The following is a 17658-nucleotide window of genomic DNA, read 5'->3' as shown; positions in this document are numbered from 1 at the left end:
TTTATAATACAGATCGCTGAGATAAACTTTGCCCTTCACAATACTTCCTGTCTTTGGATAAGAACATGAGGAAAAACACTAGTTAGGGATCCTTCTGCACTCAGTCCAGTCCTCCCTCTCTTAGCTCATTACAAATTAGTGAACCCACTGCCTCTTGATTTTGTGCTTTTAAGACAAGATAAGCTTTCCTTTTTCAACAACAGGGGGGTCACTGTTAAAAGTTCCTAAATTATTCAGGGAACTGTTTCTCCCCAAAGTCAGGCTGGACAGAGATCTGATGGGCCAAGGTAATCGGCTGTAAGTCAGTGTATTTGTTTTGAAGTATTACAAGAAGTACACAGAGCACACATCTGGGTTATAAAAGCCCTTTTATAAAGCCATTTTTAAACAAAACAAAAAAAAGTTTACAAAAGAAAAAAAAAAAGATACAGAAAAAGAGTTAACTTGCTTCGCATGTCCCCAAAAGAGGAAAAAAAAAAAAAATAAAGGGGACAATGCCAACATGCTCAACAATAAGGGGTTCTTTTTCTTATTTTTTTTAATACAAAATACAAGCAAAGGATACACATACTTAAAACAAAGCTCAGGAGCAGACACGCAGTCCTGGAAACCCTTCAATAAAAGCAAAGCGGAGTTTGTTTTTTCTTTGTCTATGCAGATACATACAGAGACTGGGATATGTAAAAATTAAGTATCACAAAAGACCATCACACGATTCTACCAATGCATGTTGCATCTATAAGCCACGAACATGGTCAACAAAATCATGTTCACTTCAACCCCATTTCATTTAAATTAAAGAAAAAAAAACTTTTAAATAAAGTGGTTACATTCAAACTTTAACTTCCTTAGTACCATGCTGCAGATTTCAGCACTGTTAAGGTATTGCAAGAATGCCCAACCTTCTGGTGTCAGATCATGTATCTAGCCACACTGCAATATGAAGAAAGGGTCACAGCCCATGGACTAATTAATACATTTAAGCAGGTTCCTTTCTTTTACCCTTCCTGCTCAGAACATAAACGATTAAGGACTAAAATCAAGGAAGACTGGGAATTTTAGAGCTGGCAAAATGAAGTCTAAAAGATGAATCAAAGCAAACAATTACTAAGAACTTGGCTGCTGCTTAACCTGGCAAGTCTGTCTTTCCTGAAGTCTTACAGGATTAGGTGTGTAAGGTTTGCTGCAACACGTTCATGGTAAACAAACTAAGTAGAGCTCTTATTTACAAATCTTGTAACAAATACTTCTGGAGGAAAAAAAGAAAAGAATTCACTAATTTCCAGAAGACAAAGGTTTAACTGCCAGACGTACACAAACACACACTCACACGCACACCCACACGATACTTCAGGGGTTTTTATACACGTTATTTTAGGGCATAAGCTGAGTACTACACCCCCACACCCCATCAAAAAATAATAAAAAGGAACAACAACAAAAACTCCAATTTTACCCTCCCCCCCATAATCTAGAAAACCCTCCCTCACCCCTGATGTACAAAGTGTCTGCACAACCGGTGGCATTCTCCCAGCCACACAAGGCATGCTCATACAGATGTCACCAGTCAGTCACTCCATTGGCATGGCAACGGGCAGGTATATGGGATTTTTCCCAATAGTGGTTATTAGTCAGCACCACTGTGAATTTTATCAATTAGGCTTTGAATAAAAGTATAACTTATAGATTTGATATTTAAAAAGAATCATATTGAGTTTGTCTAAGAAAAAGGGAAATGAGTTGAGAATGAAACTCAGCTAGACAGCTTGATGTCCCAATATTTAAACAAAAAACCAACTGTCCAAGTAAACTCAGCTTCATCCACAGAGAAAGGAACAGATTTCTACCCTCAAGAGCAACCAGCTTATTTTCCCTACCCTTTGGCAGGAAATGTGTATGTACTACTTGTTCTAAGTCTTTCAGCTTGAATGCCATAAAGACCACAGCCCGGTTTTCTTCCTTTCCAAATTCCCTAGGTGAGTTTTTTCTGTTTAGCTACTGGGGATGCAGCCAAATAAAGACTGACACTCCAAACAGCAACAAGGGCCTCACGGTCTTTTATAAAGCTTTCCCAGTTACTCCTACTATTAAAGTCTGCTCTTGCCTTTCTAACCCTTAAAACAGCTCTTACAATGAAGTTTGTTTAAAGAAAAGCATTATTCCCTTCCCCAACCAGTATTCGAAAATCCACTTGTTACTTGAATGTTCACAGACATAAAAAGAACTATTAAAAAAAAGTGACTCAAGTTCAGTTTAGCTGACCATATTCACAAGTTACCAAAAAACTACTAGAATATAACCCCAAATTCCATTTTTGATTTGTTATCTGTAAGACAATGCTTGAACTTACAAAGAATAAGTATTGAATTTGAGGACTGAACTGGGGCAAACCAGTTATTGTGGGGAAACAAAAACAAAACAAACGAAAAAAAAAAAAACCCACAACCCACTATCAAAACTTCTTCAAGAAAACTCAATTACTATTCTTCCAGATCAAAAGATTTCCACTCATTACCTCCCTAAAGAAGGAATCACCCATTAATTTTCCTTTATAGAATCAATATGGAGGGGAAATATGAAAGGGAGAAATGTTTTAGAAAGTAGGACAAATCTACCATTACTGAGATTAATATTTATCCTTTGGGCCCACTCCTCTGATTCCAATCTGAGGTGACGAGGGCTAAAAGCAGCAGCAAGTTACCAATGAGTAAGAGGGAAGCTACCCATTTCTAGTTAGGGGAGGGGAGGCTGGAAAAAAAGAACCTTAACAACTAGAATGTAGTGTCAGTCAGCATAGCTGCCGAAATCTGTTACAGAGGTAAACCTAGCACAGCTAACTAAGAGAATTCAGATAACATAAACAAGCACCTTCAAAGTTAATGTCCCACTTCCTGAGCACTGCAAAATAAGACAGTGAATGCTATTGCCACTTCACCATAGGCACACTAGATAAAAAGAGAAGTTCAGCCGAGGGAGGTGCCAATGGCTGGCCACTATTGGCTTATAGCTACAACGCATCCTGACAACATTATCAAGCCTGACTATTGGGCACCTGTTTCCAGTTGAGTCACCAAAACAGTCCTCCCATTTGCATGCATGATTTGAGGGGAAGACTAGAGTGTTTTAAATCATCAAAAGAGGAGAAAACAAAGGTAATTCAGAGCCTATCTCACCTGGGGACACAGATCCTTCTGTCCAGCCTATTAGAAATAGAAAACATATTTTTCAACTTAATTATTTTTAAAAGGGACCCTAAAAGAGAAGCCCAATCAAATGCACACAAGTTAACTAGAATACACGATTATCTCTAAAGTATGTGCATATATCACGATCAGAGATGTTAGTGCAGAGTAATGTCTTAAAGAGAGTTACACACACACACAAAATGGGAGGCTAAAGTTTAAAGAGAAATCCTCCCCAATCCTTACAAAACAAAACCTTTGAAAAGCCCAGATGTTTCTAGGAATGTAAGACTTAAAACCCCCAAACAACATAAGTGCATGGTGGAAACACTGATAGGTCTTTTACTTACAAACACAAACCTTTTTTGTTAAAAATGGATATCTGAATAAAATCACTAAAGTACAGAAAATAATCCTTAACACCCTCATTACAATGTTTGCAACCATAAATTTAACCATCATGTAAGATAAAAATCCAACTGCTATTTATGTTCAAGTCCTGCAATTTTTGGCCATGTATTAAAAACTCCTTATTCATTCTTTAACACACAGTGCAACAATGAAATGACTCTGGGTGTTTTTAAAAAATCAAAGTTAAGAATGTTCCTTAAAGTGTCTTCATAATTAAGAGTAAAAATAATTCCTTAAATAACCCTTGTCCTAGGAACACCTGCAAGAAAGCTATATTGTCTGAGAAATACATGCTGTCGTCACTTAAAAGACAGAAAGAAAACAACAAGAGGAAGATATTGAGGAAGCAAATCTCAATTAAAAAGCAGGAAAAATGCAGAAATTAAATTTCACCATATTTTCAATTTATTATTATACCAGGATCCCTCCCTGACCTTTGCTCCTTTTAGTTCATGGTATCAGCATATGGAGGATCAAACTTGCAAATCTATTTCCTAACTACTTTCCTAAGGCATGTAAAATGTCTGTTTACCAATGGCACACAGGCCTCCTAAATGCAGGATTTCTCTAGGCTTGTTGAGTCTCAGTCTCTTGCTTTGAGAAACATGAGCAGTAAGCAGGGGGTCAGACTAACTAAGACAAGAAAAGCCAACTCAATAGTATGGAAGCAGCATTTAACATACTTCCTATCCTGTCAGTAAGTGAATAGTTAGGAAAAGTGTCCCCTAGTGAGCTGGTAGGCCTGGGGATAGGGGGCGCAATGGTGTTCTATGTAGCAGCAGGAAGCAGAGATGTACTTCACACCATATTTCTACAAAGAAACGGGAAGATTGGGGTATAAAAAGGAAAATGTTCTATAACAAATAACTGCATGGTTCATGGGATCTGAATGTACATTTATAGCATAAAAAGAATTTCAATTCTCTGTTTTCATAAAGGAAATACCTCAATTCTCTGTGACCGAGTTTCACATTAACTGGAACTTTATTTGCTTAAAACCTAAAACATTGTCAGTTTGAGAAGAAACCCCCTGTGATGTGTAGATTCATCTTACCATTCAAATTCTAGGGTGTCTATTTTCTTTTTTTGATCCTTGGTAAAATTTTATCCAAAAAACAGGATACATATATATTTTTAAAACATGAACCATTAGAGAATGAAATGTGAAATCAAGAGTGATTTCAGTTTTGGCGGCTCTTGTTTTTTTTTTTTTTTTTTTTCAGTTCCTTAAAGACTGTAGCAGGATAAAAGGATCACTGGCTCCGAGTCTCTTTGAGATAATAAGTGATGAGATAAAAAAGGAAAACCCACACCCCCAAATAAGGTCAGGTAAACCCAATCCCCAACCCCCACCCAGGTAAAAAATATGAGTACTTTTAGTAACAATTCAGAATTCATCTTTATATCCTACCTGCCTCATCAGTGGAAGTTTAGAGTCATGATTTTTTTAGACATTTATACTTATGCATATAGACATATAAACTCATATTAGATGACAACTGATTTTTTAAAAAAGTCCAGGCAGAGAAAGAAGCAATCATTTTTAACTAAAACCTCTCTATGTTTTTGATTACTGTTTAACTTGCTATTGTTTAGCAAAAAGCAAAGTTTCCAAAGTGTTCATCTCAAATCTTATTGCTTTACAACTGTGGTACACCTTCCATTAAAAATAAAAAGATGAAGCAGTCAATCCAGTGATTAAGTTGACATGGCTTTCATTGGGAAAGGGAGGTGGTGGCATAGAGAAGCCCAATAGACAAAAGGTAACTTAAACACTTCAACATACAATGGTTTTCTTAAAAAAGAGAGAGAGAGAGAGAATGTTATTTTCAACAAATGGAAAAAAGCACTGAAAGCCCATGAGTCAAGCCATAGCCAAAACCATGTTCTATCTTAAGTAGGTTCTCTTTTTTTCCCCCTCTTTTTTTCTTTTTTCTTTTTTTAATAAAATCTCTCCCCAAACCATTATCACTTTTAATCCTCCCCAGACTGGGCTTCATCTTCAGACCCTTCATCCCCAGATTTCTCAGGTGGGGGGCTTGCAGACGTCTTCTTTTCAGGAGGGCTCTCTGGTTCTTCGTCTTCTTCTTTGGGAGAAGGAGTCTTTTCCTTTGAGGCCTTTGAAGCTGTGGGGCGACCCACTTTCCCTTTGCCTTTCACTGGACTTGGCGTCACTGAAAGAAGAAAAACAAACAATGTTTAGGGAAGAGAAAAAATGTCTTTCTGTAAGAATAAAATCTATAAACAACTCCAACCTATCTCAATTTCTAAACAAATCCTGATATATTACACAATATGTTGTAGTAAGTTCCAAATATTTTTTAAATTTATTTTTAACTGATATATAAAAATAGTGCATATTTTTATATGGTATAATGTGATGTTTCAATATACATATATGCTATGTAATGTTTAAACTTTTTTTTGGTGGTGGTACTGAAGATTGTGCTCAGGGCCTCACACATGCTGGGCAAGCATTCTACCACTAAGCTATCCCCCCAGTTCTTTTAAAATTTTTTCTTAATTTGGGTCAGGGTCTTGATAAGTTTCCAGGCTGGCCTAGCATTTATAATCCTTGTGCCTCAGCTTCCTGAGTAACTGGGATTACAGGTGCATGCCACTACACCCAGCTCCTCAGTTATCTAATCATTTATCTAATGTTATCAGTAATACCTTTAATAAAGAAATATGTTACAGAAAATGCATGTCATCCTTAGTGGCTTATCAAACTGTAAGTGTTCAAGATGGAAACTGTTTTTACATTTAAAAAGCAGGACAAGAAGAGGGAAAAATATGACTTAATGTGCATAGAAACTGAAGCCATCAAACAATTTTTGGTAGTTCCATCATTCCCAACAGCAAGAAGTATTTTTTTTTGGAAAAGTTAAAAAACCCTCTAATTCTACATGGGGTGTGGTGGTTCACGCCTGTAATCCCAGCAACTCAGGAGGCTGAGACAGGAGGATTCCATGTTTTAGGCCAGCCTCAGCAACTAAGCAAGGCCCTAAGTAACTCAGTGAGATCCTGTATCAAAATAAAAATTGAAAAAGGCTGGGGATGTGGCTCAGTAGTTAAGTGCTCATGTGTTCAATCTCTAGTACCAAAAAACAAAAACAAAACAAAACTCTAATTCTATTTGCCAGAATAAAACTACTTACACAAAAAGCAAATCTAGATTTCTGATTTAATTAACAAACTAGCTCCAACTAGGAAAATATCTGGCAGAAAACATCAGGACTTAGAGAAAATAAATTCATATTTTCAAGAGTGATTTTATTCTCATAGTACAGAGAATGAGGCAGAAACCAGAAATGAGAACTTGAATGCACTATTGTACGACAATTTCAAATCTTCAGACTGGATGTGGGGACTATGATATATATATCAGTTGGAGAACAGGGCAGTTAAAAGGTATGCTGACACAGTATTCCTACTACTATATCTGAAACAAATAAGCCATTACCAAATTTTACTTATACCTGGAAGTAGATGAAGACAAAGTACTGGTTCTTAAAATTTTTTGAAAGTAGCAATTGAATTTCACATTTGCAGAACTTACCTGTAGCCTTTAGTCTGGGTTTGGGCATTTTCTTTTCTTTTCTCTCAGGTTTGGACTTCTTAACCATCTTTTTATTTTTCTTTTTTGAACTGCCGTAGTCACTATCATCATCGTCTTCCATTAGGAAATCTTCGTCACTGCCTGAATCTTCTGAGAATAAAGAGAATTTCAACATCTAACTTAATGTAAACATTCTTCCAAATAAACAAAGGGAAAGACTGTGAAGAATGATCAGAGGATGGGATTTGGGAGTCAAACACTACTGGATTCTATTTGTAGTTGTTCTAACAATGTGGTTGGAGTCATCACTGGCCCCATCTGTAAATGGGCTTGGCATGTACCTCACATAAAGATTACATGGCTGATAAAGAGCTGCTTGGAGACAGAAGGGACAAAACAATCTAAGTAAAAACTGAAACTGTAAAATAACTTTTGGTAGTTTTATCAGTCCCATGTAGGACTGGTTGAAACCAGGGAATCAAACTGAACTGACCTGGTACTTTGGGCCTGATATTGAATAAATCAAACAAGAAAATTACAGGTAAAACAAAAATTCATATCGCTAATCTAAATAACCTGTGCAATATCTACACTTTGCTATTAATATTTTTTTTTGGAGGGTGTCCTACATTCTGTACCAGGCTAAAACACATCTCAAATCACAACATGTAGTCATTACTTTAATACTTGTTCATTTTGTGTTCAAACCTGAACATCTTTAAGAAAATAGGACAACCATTACAAATAGTGAATAATGAGAATATCCGAATACTTAAAATATTAATGGGTCATCATCTCTTTTAACAGGGATTATCAACCTAATTTAAAGGGCTGTATGAAACATTTAGTATCTTAGAAAATGCCAAAATAACCAGAGTCATAGACGATAACCAAACAACCAAAGGACACTAGCCAACTTCACATACTCTCCTGGAATGGTGCCTCATCTTCTTCTTCTTGTTCTTCTTCGCTGCCCACATCTTCCATGAGCATCTCTCTCTGTTTAGAAGCTGCTTTAGATGCTGCCTGCCTTTGCTGACGTACATTTTTATGATCATCTTTTTCATCTTCACTGTCCTCTGCAATATGAAAGTTATCATGATGAAAGGATCAAATCATTTTTGCATATCAAAGATGACTGAAAGAGTCAACCTAGTGGCCAATATAGTATGTAAAGACGGCTTTATTTCTTCCTTTTTTTTTTTTTTTTGGTACTGAGGATTTAACCACTAAATTTACCACTTAGTGGGGCAATTTAACACTAAGCTATATCCCCAGCCCTTATTATTTTGAGACAGGGTTTCACTAAATTGCTTAGGGCCTCACTAAATTACTGACACTGTCCTTGAACTTGCAATACTGTTATCTCAGCTTCCTAAGCCACTGGGATTATAGGTGAGTGCCATAGCACCTGGCTTTATTTTATTCTAAAAGGGTAAATTCTATCCTTAAAAATTTCTGCAAAATATAACAAGGAGGAGTTAAAGTTCACAAGGAAAGAACCTGAATAATTCTATATACCCAGGACATTTATAAAAATAACTTAAACATGTAGTTTTAAGCAAATAACAAAGATGAATTAAAGAGTGAACACATTTCCTATAATATACTTTAAATTTGTATCACTATTTTGCCCTAAAATTCTCAATTACATTCAAACCTATGTTTTTAGAAAAGACAGAAAAATATTTTAAAGTATTTTTAAGAGGGGATGAATGTTTTCCAGTGATCTTAAGATATAAGACAAAAACCAATGTCAAATCATTACCCTTTACAATTTAGAGGGGCTAGAGGGAACCCTTTAAAAACATGTTTGTATCAATTAGCTAAAGATACCTGGGACAAGCTTATAAAAAATTACTTTCACATATTACAATTTAATTAAAAACTTTTTTTTTTTTTTCAATACCCAGGGTGTTTGAGTATAAATTTGGTTTAAGGACAGTCAGCCAGGTCCCTGGCTCTAGAACAAGCTATGCTGTATTAGACTCTAGTATAGCCCTTTTAAGCTCTCTTATTCTACTAAGGGTTAGCTGTCATTCTTCTGAAATACTCAGGGTCCTGTGAGCTTTGCCATGCTCAGTGTTCAAATCTTGGTCACTGCCAAAAACCTCATCTACAGACAACAGAGAAGAAAGCCGAGTTGGTGGACCCTAAAATAAATTCACCTATTCTTGATATTAGTACACAGTTATGTATCTTGAAATGCTCAAAAAACTAATAAAGGTAAGATATTCAAGTTAGGATTCACAAGGCAAATGAATAAGTGTATGCTACATTATCTTAAGATCACCAGATAGTATAAAATGTTAAAATGATTTATTTTCAATGTAGGCAGCCAAACAGCATACATATAGCAGGAAAATAAAACAGAGTGAATTTAGCAGAACCTTGTTTACCATCTAAATATCAGCTAAATAGCTGTCTAGTTAAAAGGAAAACCCAAGAAGACAAAGCAGGAATACAGGTCAAAACTAGTGTCTGGGAGCAATAAGGAAAAAAATCCTCAATTCTTTTAAAAGTTAAACTTAACATTTAGTACCACCAATAAGTCATCAGGATTGAACATTAGTCCATGGAGATGCCTCATTAATTCTTACAAAAAGTTTTCTTTGTAGGTAGTTTCCTTCTTTCTTTTTTTTTTTTCCTCTCTCTCTTTTTTGTTTTTGTTCAGATACTGTGGATTGAACTCAGGGATGCTCTACCATTGCCACTGAGTTATTTCCCCGATCTGTATTTTTTTTTTATACCTTTATTTTATTTATTTATTTTATGTGGTGCTGAGGATCGAACCCAGGGCCTCGCACACGCTAGGCAAGATCTCTATCGCTGAGCCACAATCCCAGCCCCCTGATCTGTATTTTTTTTTTTTTTATTTTTTTAATATTTATTTTTTAGTTTTCGGCAGACACGACATCTTTGTTTGTATGTGGTGCTGAGGATCGAACCCGGGCCGCCCGCCCGCATGCCAGGCGAGTGTGCTACCGCTTGAGCCACATCCCCAGCCCCATGATCTGTATTTTTTTATTTTGAGGTAGGGTCTTGCTAAGTTGTTGAGACTAGCCTTGAACTTGCCTTCCTCCTGCCTTAGCCTCCTGAGGTGCTAGAATTATAGATGTAAATCTAAAAAAAGTGGCACTGAAATTTAAGCCTTTTTGCTTTTCAACCTAGAATTGATAACTTCCTTTTTAATACCTTTATTTCACTTAGATTATACACATATATAAATTTAGTTTGAAGTCTTATCTGTTCACGTAGAATGTTTTCAATATTGACTGTGCATAAGAATAATCTACAGCTACTTAAAAACACACAGAAAGCCTCAACATTCCACCTATATTCATTTAACTGGAAATCTTGGGGCACAACCCAGAGTGCCTGTTTTGTAATAAGCCACCAGGACAGAATCATTATTAATTATTTGAAGTTAGAGACATCTTTGTAAGTCCAGTTTTCGCAATAGTGCCTGATGTACAAAATTGCTTGTTAAAATGCCTAATGAACTTATCACATTGAAAATAGTTTACTACCTGCAGAGTGAGAATCATCCTTCTTGGTCTTCACATCTTTTTCTTCTGAGTCCTCACTATAAGGTAAAGGAGAAAGGGTAAACACTTAAAGTCTTAGATCAAAGTCTAAATGACCACAGATCTCTGATGTCTGACTTGAGAAAAGCATGAAAATAAAATGTTCAAACAAATGCTGAACAGTAAAATTGCTTCTATTATTTCTTCACTTCACAGTGATGTTGGTGAATAAGCTTAATTTTATCTATTATGGAAAACAAATTGCTTCCAAAGACCCAAAGTAAAAAAGAAGGTGTCTCAGCACAGGCCTGGTTCATAAGAAAAAGTATTTTCCATAGAGAAAGTACAAAAATACTAAATATAAAATGAAAATAAAACAATTTTGTTATTTACTAATAATTATTTTCTAATAACTTTTGCTTCAAATATTTCAGAAACCAAATGACTCAGGAGGTTGAGGCAGGATGATTGCAAGTTTAAGGCCAGACTCAGCAACTTAGTGAGATTCTGTATCAAAATAAAGTCAAAAAAAGGGATGAGAATGTAGCTTAGTGGTACAGTGCTCCTGGGTTCAACACCCAGTACTTAAAAAAAAAAAAAAAAAGAAGAAAGAAAGAAACATCAACAATGCCTGCTTTGTACCATGGAGAAAGTAAGAGTGAGCTTACAACTACTGTGCAAAAGAAACTGAGGAGCTTCAAAGTTAAATGGAAAATTTAAAAAAATATTTATTTATTTTTTGGTGATACTAAGGATTGAACCCAAGGCCTAGAATATGCTAGACAAGTAAGCATTCCACCACTGAGCTATATCCCTAGCCTGGTCTCACTGCCCATGCTGACCTCAAACTTGGCAATCCTCTTGCCTCAGCCTCCCAAGTAGCTGGGATTACAGGAATGTCCCATAAAAATAACTTTTAAGGCTGGGGTTGTGGCTCAGTGATAGAACACTTGCCTAGCATGCATGAGGTACTGGGTTCAATCCCGGCACTACATAAAAAAATAAATAAAATAAAGGTATTAAGGTATTGTGTCCATCTACAACTAAAAAATAAAACAAAAAAACAAAAAAACTTTTCAAGTCATAAACATTCATGTCCTCAAATCTTAAGTTGGGAATTTTATCAGTAATTTGTTGTAAAATCTTAAGCAAATCATTTGGCACTTACTCGAGTGCCAATGTTTTATGACTTCATGAGAAATTTTGATGAACAAAAAAGAAACACTCATCTGTAAAACCTGCCATCTTGACCTTCCTTTTTTAAACATCAGGTCTTATAAATCACTTTGGTATTCCCCATAATGTAGACCATAGTCAAATGACAAATTACTGAACCAAAGAGAACAACCATATTTCTTTACCAAGTAATCTGACTCTGAGATACTTTATAATTCTGAAACTTGTGACTATTCTATATCAACTTTTTTCATGTAAAATAGGGACTTAAAGGTTGGAATTAGAGCTTACTGGTAAAGTGATTGCTTAGTATTTACAAGGCTCTGGGTTTGACTCCCAACACCCCCCCCCCACACACACACACAGGCATTTAATTTACAAATATAACCAATGATGAAGAATCATATCATTGTAAACACTATTAGTCTTTGAGCACCATTATGGCAAAGTCAAATGAAAGCTGAACTTTTAAGTGAAGAATAATAGAAAAATCAACACAGCATTGCTTTAAGGGAATACACAAGGCATCTAATCCAATGGCAATAAAAATTCAGAGAGAATTCAGAGAGAATAATAAAATCAAATGGTTGCAATAAGAAAAGCTTTAGACTAGATATAATTACATTGATGAAGCATTATAACAGCAATAAGCAGTTCATTCCTAGGAGAAATATAAGTGAATATAATGAAAAATTGTTCTAAATCGCATCCCTGGCCCTTTGGAACTCTGGAAGACTTCTCTTCCAATGGTATAATTTTATATTATTTTTTTCCTAAAAAACATATTTGGAAAAAACAACAACAACCCATAAAGCAAAAACAAAACAAACAAACAAAAACAAAACAAAACAAAAAACCCCTAGATATATGCATACATGCACACACACAAACACACACACACACACACACACACACACACCCTTCCTAGGGATTGAACCTATGGCCTTTAGAATGCTAGGCAAATGTTTTACCACTGAGCTACATCCCCAACTTTTTTTTTTTTTTGTAGTTGTAGATGGACAGAATGCCTTAATTTTTTTGTTTTTATTTTTATGTGGTGCCAAGGATTGAACCCAGTACCTCACGCATGCTAGGCAAGCACTCTGCAGCTGAACTATAGCCACATCCCCATCCCCATCCCCAACTCTTTTTAAATTTTATTTTGAGGGTCTTGCTAAGTTGCCCAGGATGGCCTAGAACTTGCGATCCGCCTGCCTTAGACTTCCAAGAAGTTGGAATACAGGAGTGTGCCATCACATATGGCTAAATGTATAGGTTTAACAATAAGTTTAGGGCTCCAAGTTTCTTAGAAGAAATGAAAAATACTATGTAATTTCTTTGAACTGCTCATCTGTAGTAGAGTTACTTGGAGGTGGCATAGCCTAATGGCTGAAATATGGATTTTGGGTCCAACAGGCAGGGTTTCAAAACCTGCTTGTTCATTTGCTGGGTAACCTTGGTTAAATCATTGAACCCATCTAAGTTATCATCACTTAACCTAACAGAGGTGTTAAGAGAATTAAATGATAATGTATATAAAGCATATAATAGAGCCTGACATTAATAGTCAAAGTGGTAGCTATCCTCACTCTCATTATTATCATCATCATAAAGGAAGTCTTGAAGTTATGCTGCACTGCATATGAGACTGTGTGTGAAAACCTTGGAAAACAAGCAAAAGTTACAAGATTCTGGCTTCATGAGGCAAAATTAGTTAAATTTAAACTCATTGTAAAACTAAGAGAAGAGAAGGCTTGGAGTGGTAGAGTGCTTGCCTAATATGCACAAGGCACTGTGTTTGATCCCCAGCATGGGTGAGGATGGAGCCCACAACAATGATTAAGTTATTTAAACAAAAGAGAATTGAGTATGAGACAGTAAAACTCTACTACTACTTAAGATTCTATAAGCTTTAGTTAATTTGACCAGTGATTTGTGACTGAATGAGAGGTCACTTGATCTTTGCTATCACTACAATGAAAATGTCAATACTAATTTTAATAACGAAGTATACTCTAAAGCAGTCTTTATGCTTATGTTGAGGTTTGAGGTAGCAGCAGAGGCATTCTTAGGGAATTCAAATATTTACTTTTTAGTTATAGTTGGACACAATACCTTTATTTTATTTATTTATTTTTATGTGGTGCTGAGGATCGAACCCAGGGCCTCACACATGCTAGGCAAGTGCTCTACTGCTGAACCACAACCCCAGCCCCCACCAGCACCCCCATTACTACCCTTCATTCCCCTTTGTCTAATCCAATGAACTTCTATTCTTCCCTCCCCTTCCCTTGTTTTTTTTTTTTTTTTGGGGGGGGGGAGGGGCAGGAGTGCCAGGGATTGAACCCAGGGGTGCTTAACCACTGAGCCACATCCCTGGCCCTTTTTGTATTTTATTTAGAGACAGAGTCTCACTAAATTGCTTAAGGCCCTGCCTTTGCTGAGGCTGGCTTTGAACTGGTGATCTTCCTGCCTCAGCCTCCCCAACTGCTGGGATTATAGGCATGCATCACTACGGCCAGCTTATTGTGTGTTTTTTCTTTTGAATTATTTATTTATATTGTATCAGGGATTGAACTCAGAGGCCCTTAACCATTGAGGCTCATCCCCAGCCCTTTTTTATTTAGAGACAGGATCTCACTGAATTGCTTAGCACCTCGCTGTTGCTAAGGCTGGCTTGACTCACCTTTCTCCTGCCTCAGCCTCCCCAGACACTGCAATTATAGGCGTGCACCACTGTGCCCTACTTTTTATTTTGACACAAGTTCTCACTAAGTTGCTGAGTCTAGCTTCAAACCTGTGGTCTTCCTGCCTCAGCCTCCTGAGCTGCTGGGATTATAGTTATGTGCCATCAAGCCTGGCTGATCACTTTGGATTTAAGGTTGAATCTGATCAAGCCTCATGACTCAACTCTAGACTTAGAGCATGACCTGAGATAATGAAATATGCAAAACACTAAGTAGACAGTAAGAACTCTCCAAAAAATATAAGGAGATTTCACCAACTTAAAGATCAAAGACTGCCCTCATTTCAGAGTGACAGCATCAGCAAGAATACAAAAACAATGCCTCTTACCTATCTTCCTGTGAATTCTTTCCAGATCGCCTCTTATTTTTAGCTTCTCGAGGAGATGATCGAATTTTCTTAGCAGGAGGACCTGAATCTCTTCCATAATCTTCATCTAAACGGAGCATTTTTCAAATTCATTTAACTATATTATGTTTACATGTTAAAAGCACCAACTTATATTTACTGACAATAATTATCTCATGTTACTTAAATGGCAAACAAAGGATTTTCCAAATATTTTCTTTGATTTAAAAAAATTTTCCAACCTAGTTTTATCACATTAATTCCATTTTTGTATATTACCCTCTAGTCCTCATATATACATATTTTATATACCTATAGCCAAATCTCGTCATTTTATATCATTCCATTTTATGATTTTCCCATCGTCAACATCTTCATATTTATTTGAATATTATTATAATAATCAGGTTATGTCAAAAGCATTTTAGAAAGTAAAAAACTTAGAATTCTACAGTCCTAACATAATTACTGTTATAAAGCAAATTACTTGTAAACTAAAATATTAAACATATATAATGTATTCTGGGTACTCTAGCACTTCAGAAAAATAGCTCTAACTTCAAAAGCCTTATACATTACAGAAAATTGTCCTACATCAAAAGGTGATTATTTCCAAAACTATTTACTACACCATTTTACATGTAATGGCAAGAAGGTGGAAGTAGTCTGGAGCTTCAGCAATTATTAAGTGACTGGATATATTATAAATTCCATGATGGATTATCATACCATTTAGAGGAATTTTTCAAATAACCTTTAATAAAATTTGAAACATACTTTTAAGTATGAGTGAGATAGGGGCAAAGACCAAGACCTCAACTCCATTCCTACTCTTCCCCCTCCCAGGGATTGAACTTAGGGGGCACTTGACCACTGGCCATATCCCCAGTCCCATTTTTATTTTATTTAGACACAGTGTCTCACTGAGTTGCTCAGTGCCTAGCTGTTGCTGAGACTGGCTTTGAACTCGCAATCCTCCTGCCTCAGTCTCCTGAGCTGCTGGGATTACAGGTGTGTGCATCCGTGCCTAGCTGTATTGGCCATTTCTTCATCCACTTCTTAAAATGTGGTTCTTGCTTGCAATTATTCTCTCCTGTAACACTAATTATGTGGGTAGCGAGGAGTCCTTTTCCACTCCATGTGGGACAGAGTTCAGGGTTAGAATATTACCATCCCCCAGGAGAATCCACTAGGCAGCAAGCACTTCAAGAATTTAATGTCCACTCCTGCTGGGGATGGAGGTACACCCTTAAAATCCCAGCAACTCAGGAGGCCGAGGAGGAGAATGGCAAATTCAAGGCCAACCTCATCAACTTAGCCAGGCCCTAAGCAAGTTAGCAAGACCCTGTCTCTAAATAAAATACATTTTAAAGGGCTGGAGATGTAGCTTCAATTCCATTTTTAAAAGGTTAAAAAAAAAAAAAAAGACTAGGAATTAACAAAAAGGTTGAAATACTATTTGCTAGCTAATGGGCCTTGAATATTCTCTCTGCCTCAGTTTCCCTAACTATAAAATGAGAATAGTAATAGCACATCTCATATTAATGGGACTGTTCTAAGGAATAAATTATTAATACAAACATTTAGAGCAAAATTCCTGGAGCAAAATGGCAGCATTTGGTATTTAGTTTTTACTCCTCTGTATATCTTTTTTTTTTTTTAAATATTATTTTTTAGTTGTTGATGGATCTTTATTTTATTCATTTATTCATATGTGGTGCTGACAATTGAACTCAGTGCCTCACACATGCTAGGCAAGTGCTCTGCCTCTGAGCCACAACCCTAGCCCTCTTTTGTATCTTTCTGCATTTTTCAAAGCTTTCCCAAGGGGGGGAGGGGAAGAGTGGGAAGGAAGGAAGAGGGAAGGAAATACTATGATGAATTAGTTAATAAATCAAAGTTGTTACACAAAATGGAATCCCATTTTAGTTACTTTATTATGTAAAAACCTTAACCCTGCCCTCCAATATAAGACACAGGTTTTACTCTGATAATAGCCAAAATTTTTTGAGACAGCATTTCACTATGTTGTCTAGTTTGGCCTCAAACTAGGGCTCAAGTGATCCTCCTGCTTTAGTCTCTAAATTAGCTGGGACTACAAACAGGCTACTGTGCCTGGCTCGCAGGAGATATTTTAAGTAATAAACACTATATTGGAATTATAGGACATTTAACTTTAGGACTCCAAAACCATGTGAGAAAAAAAATTAAGTGTTTATTATCTATGACTTACAAGAAAGCTAATTCCCATGCAAATTCAACTTTTATTTTGGTTAACACAAATAATTTGGATAAATATACTAAAAATAAAAAAATAAAACTTATTCTACCAGGTACGGTGGCACATGCCTTAATCCAAGTTGACTCAGAGGAGGCTGAAGTAGGGAGACTGCAAGTTTGAGGCCAGCCTCAACAACTTAACGAAACCCTTTCTCAAAATAAAAATGCTGGGGGATGTAGCTGAGTGGTAAAGTGGTCTAAGTTCAATCCCTAGTACTGCAAAATGAACAAATAAAATTTATTACTAAAATATGATATATTAGCTGCCAACTCTTCCACTAGTCAGTCCAACATAAAATTTGTTGAAATCACAAAACATACCTGCATCATCAGATTCCTGAAACTGTGAGTAATCAACAACCTTCCTGTTTCTGTAGAAAGAAGAGAATAATTAACATCATATATATGCAAAACTTTTCCAAGATATCAG

The 17658-nt window shown here is 36.2% G+C and overlaps 1 protein-coding gene across 2 annotated transcripts in view; it reads right to left on the bottom strand.

Moving 5' to 3' along the window:
* Window positions 1-351: 351 nt before the first annotated feature.
* Window positions 352-17658, bottom strand: part of Nucks1 (nuclear casein kinase and cyclin dependent kinase substrate 1) — a 34221-nt gene continuing 16914 nt past the window's right edge. Inside the window, exons 2-7 of one of the 2 annotated variants that reach the window (XM_027934662.3) lie at window positions 17550-17599; window positions 14931-15036; window positions 10683-10738; window positions 8079-8231; window positions 7153-7302; window positions 352-5767 (exon numbers count right to left, since the gene is read on the bottom strand). In XM_027934662.3, coding sequence (XP_027790463.1) covers window positions 5568-5767; window positions 7153-7302; window positions 8079-8231; window positions 10683-10738; window positions 14931-15036; window positions 17550-17599 — 715 coding nt within the window. In that variant the 3' untranslated portion in view covers window positions 352-5567. The remainder of the gene's footprint in view (window positions 5768-7152; window positions 7303-8078; window positions 8232-10682; window positions 10739-14930; window positions 15037-17549; window positions 17600-17658) is intronic. The other variant, XM_027934663.2, reaches the window with a different exon arrangement.

The sequence above is a fragment of the Marmota flaviventris genome, chromosome 12, assembly GCF_047511675.1.
Source record: "Marmota flaviventris isolate mMarFla1 chromosome 12, mMarFla1.hap1, whole genome shotgun sequence".
Classification (NCBI taxonomy): domain Eukaryota; kingdom Metazoa; phylum Chordata; class Mammalia; order Rodentia; family Sciuridae; genus Marmota; species Marmota flaviventris.
Note: the sequence above shows the minus strand (reverse complement) of the source record. Positions and strands in the feature narration are given on the sequence as shown.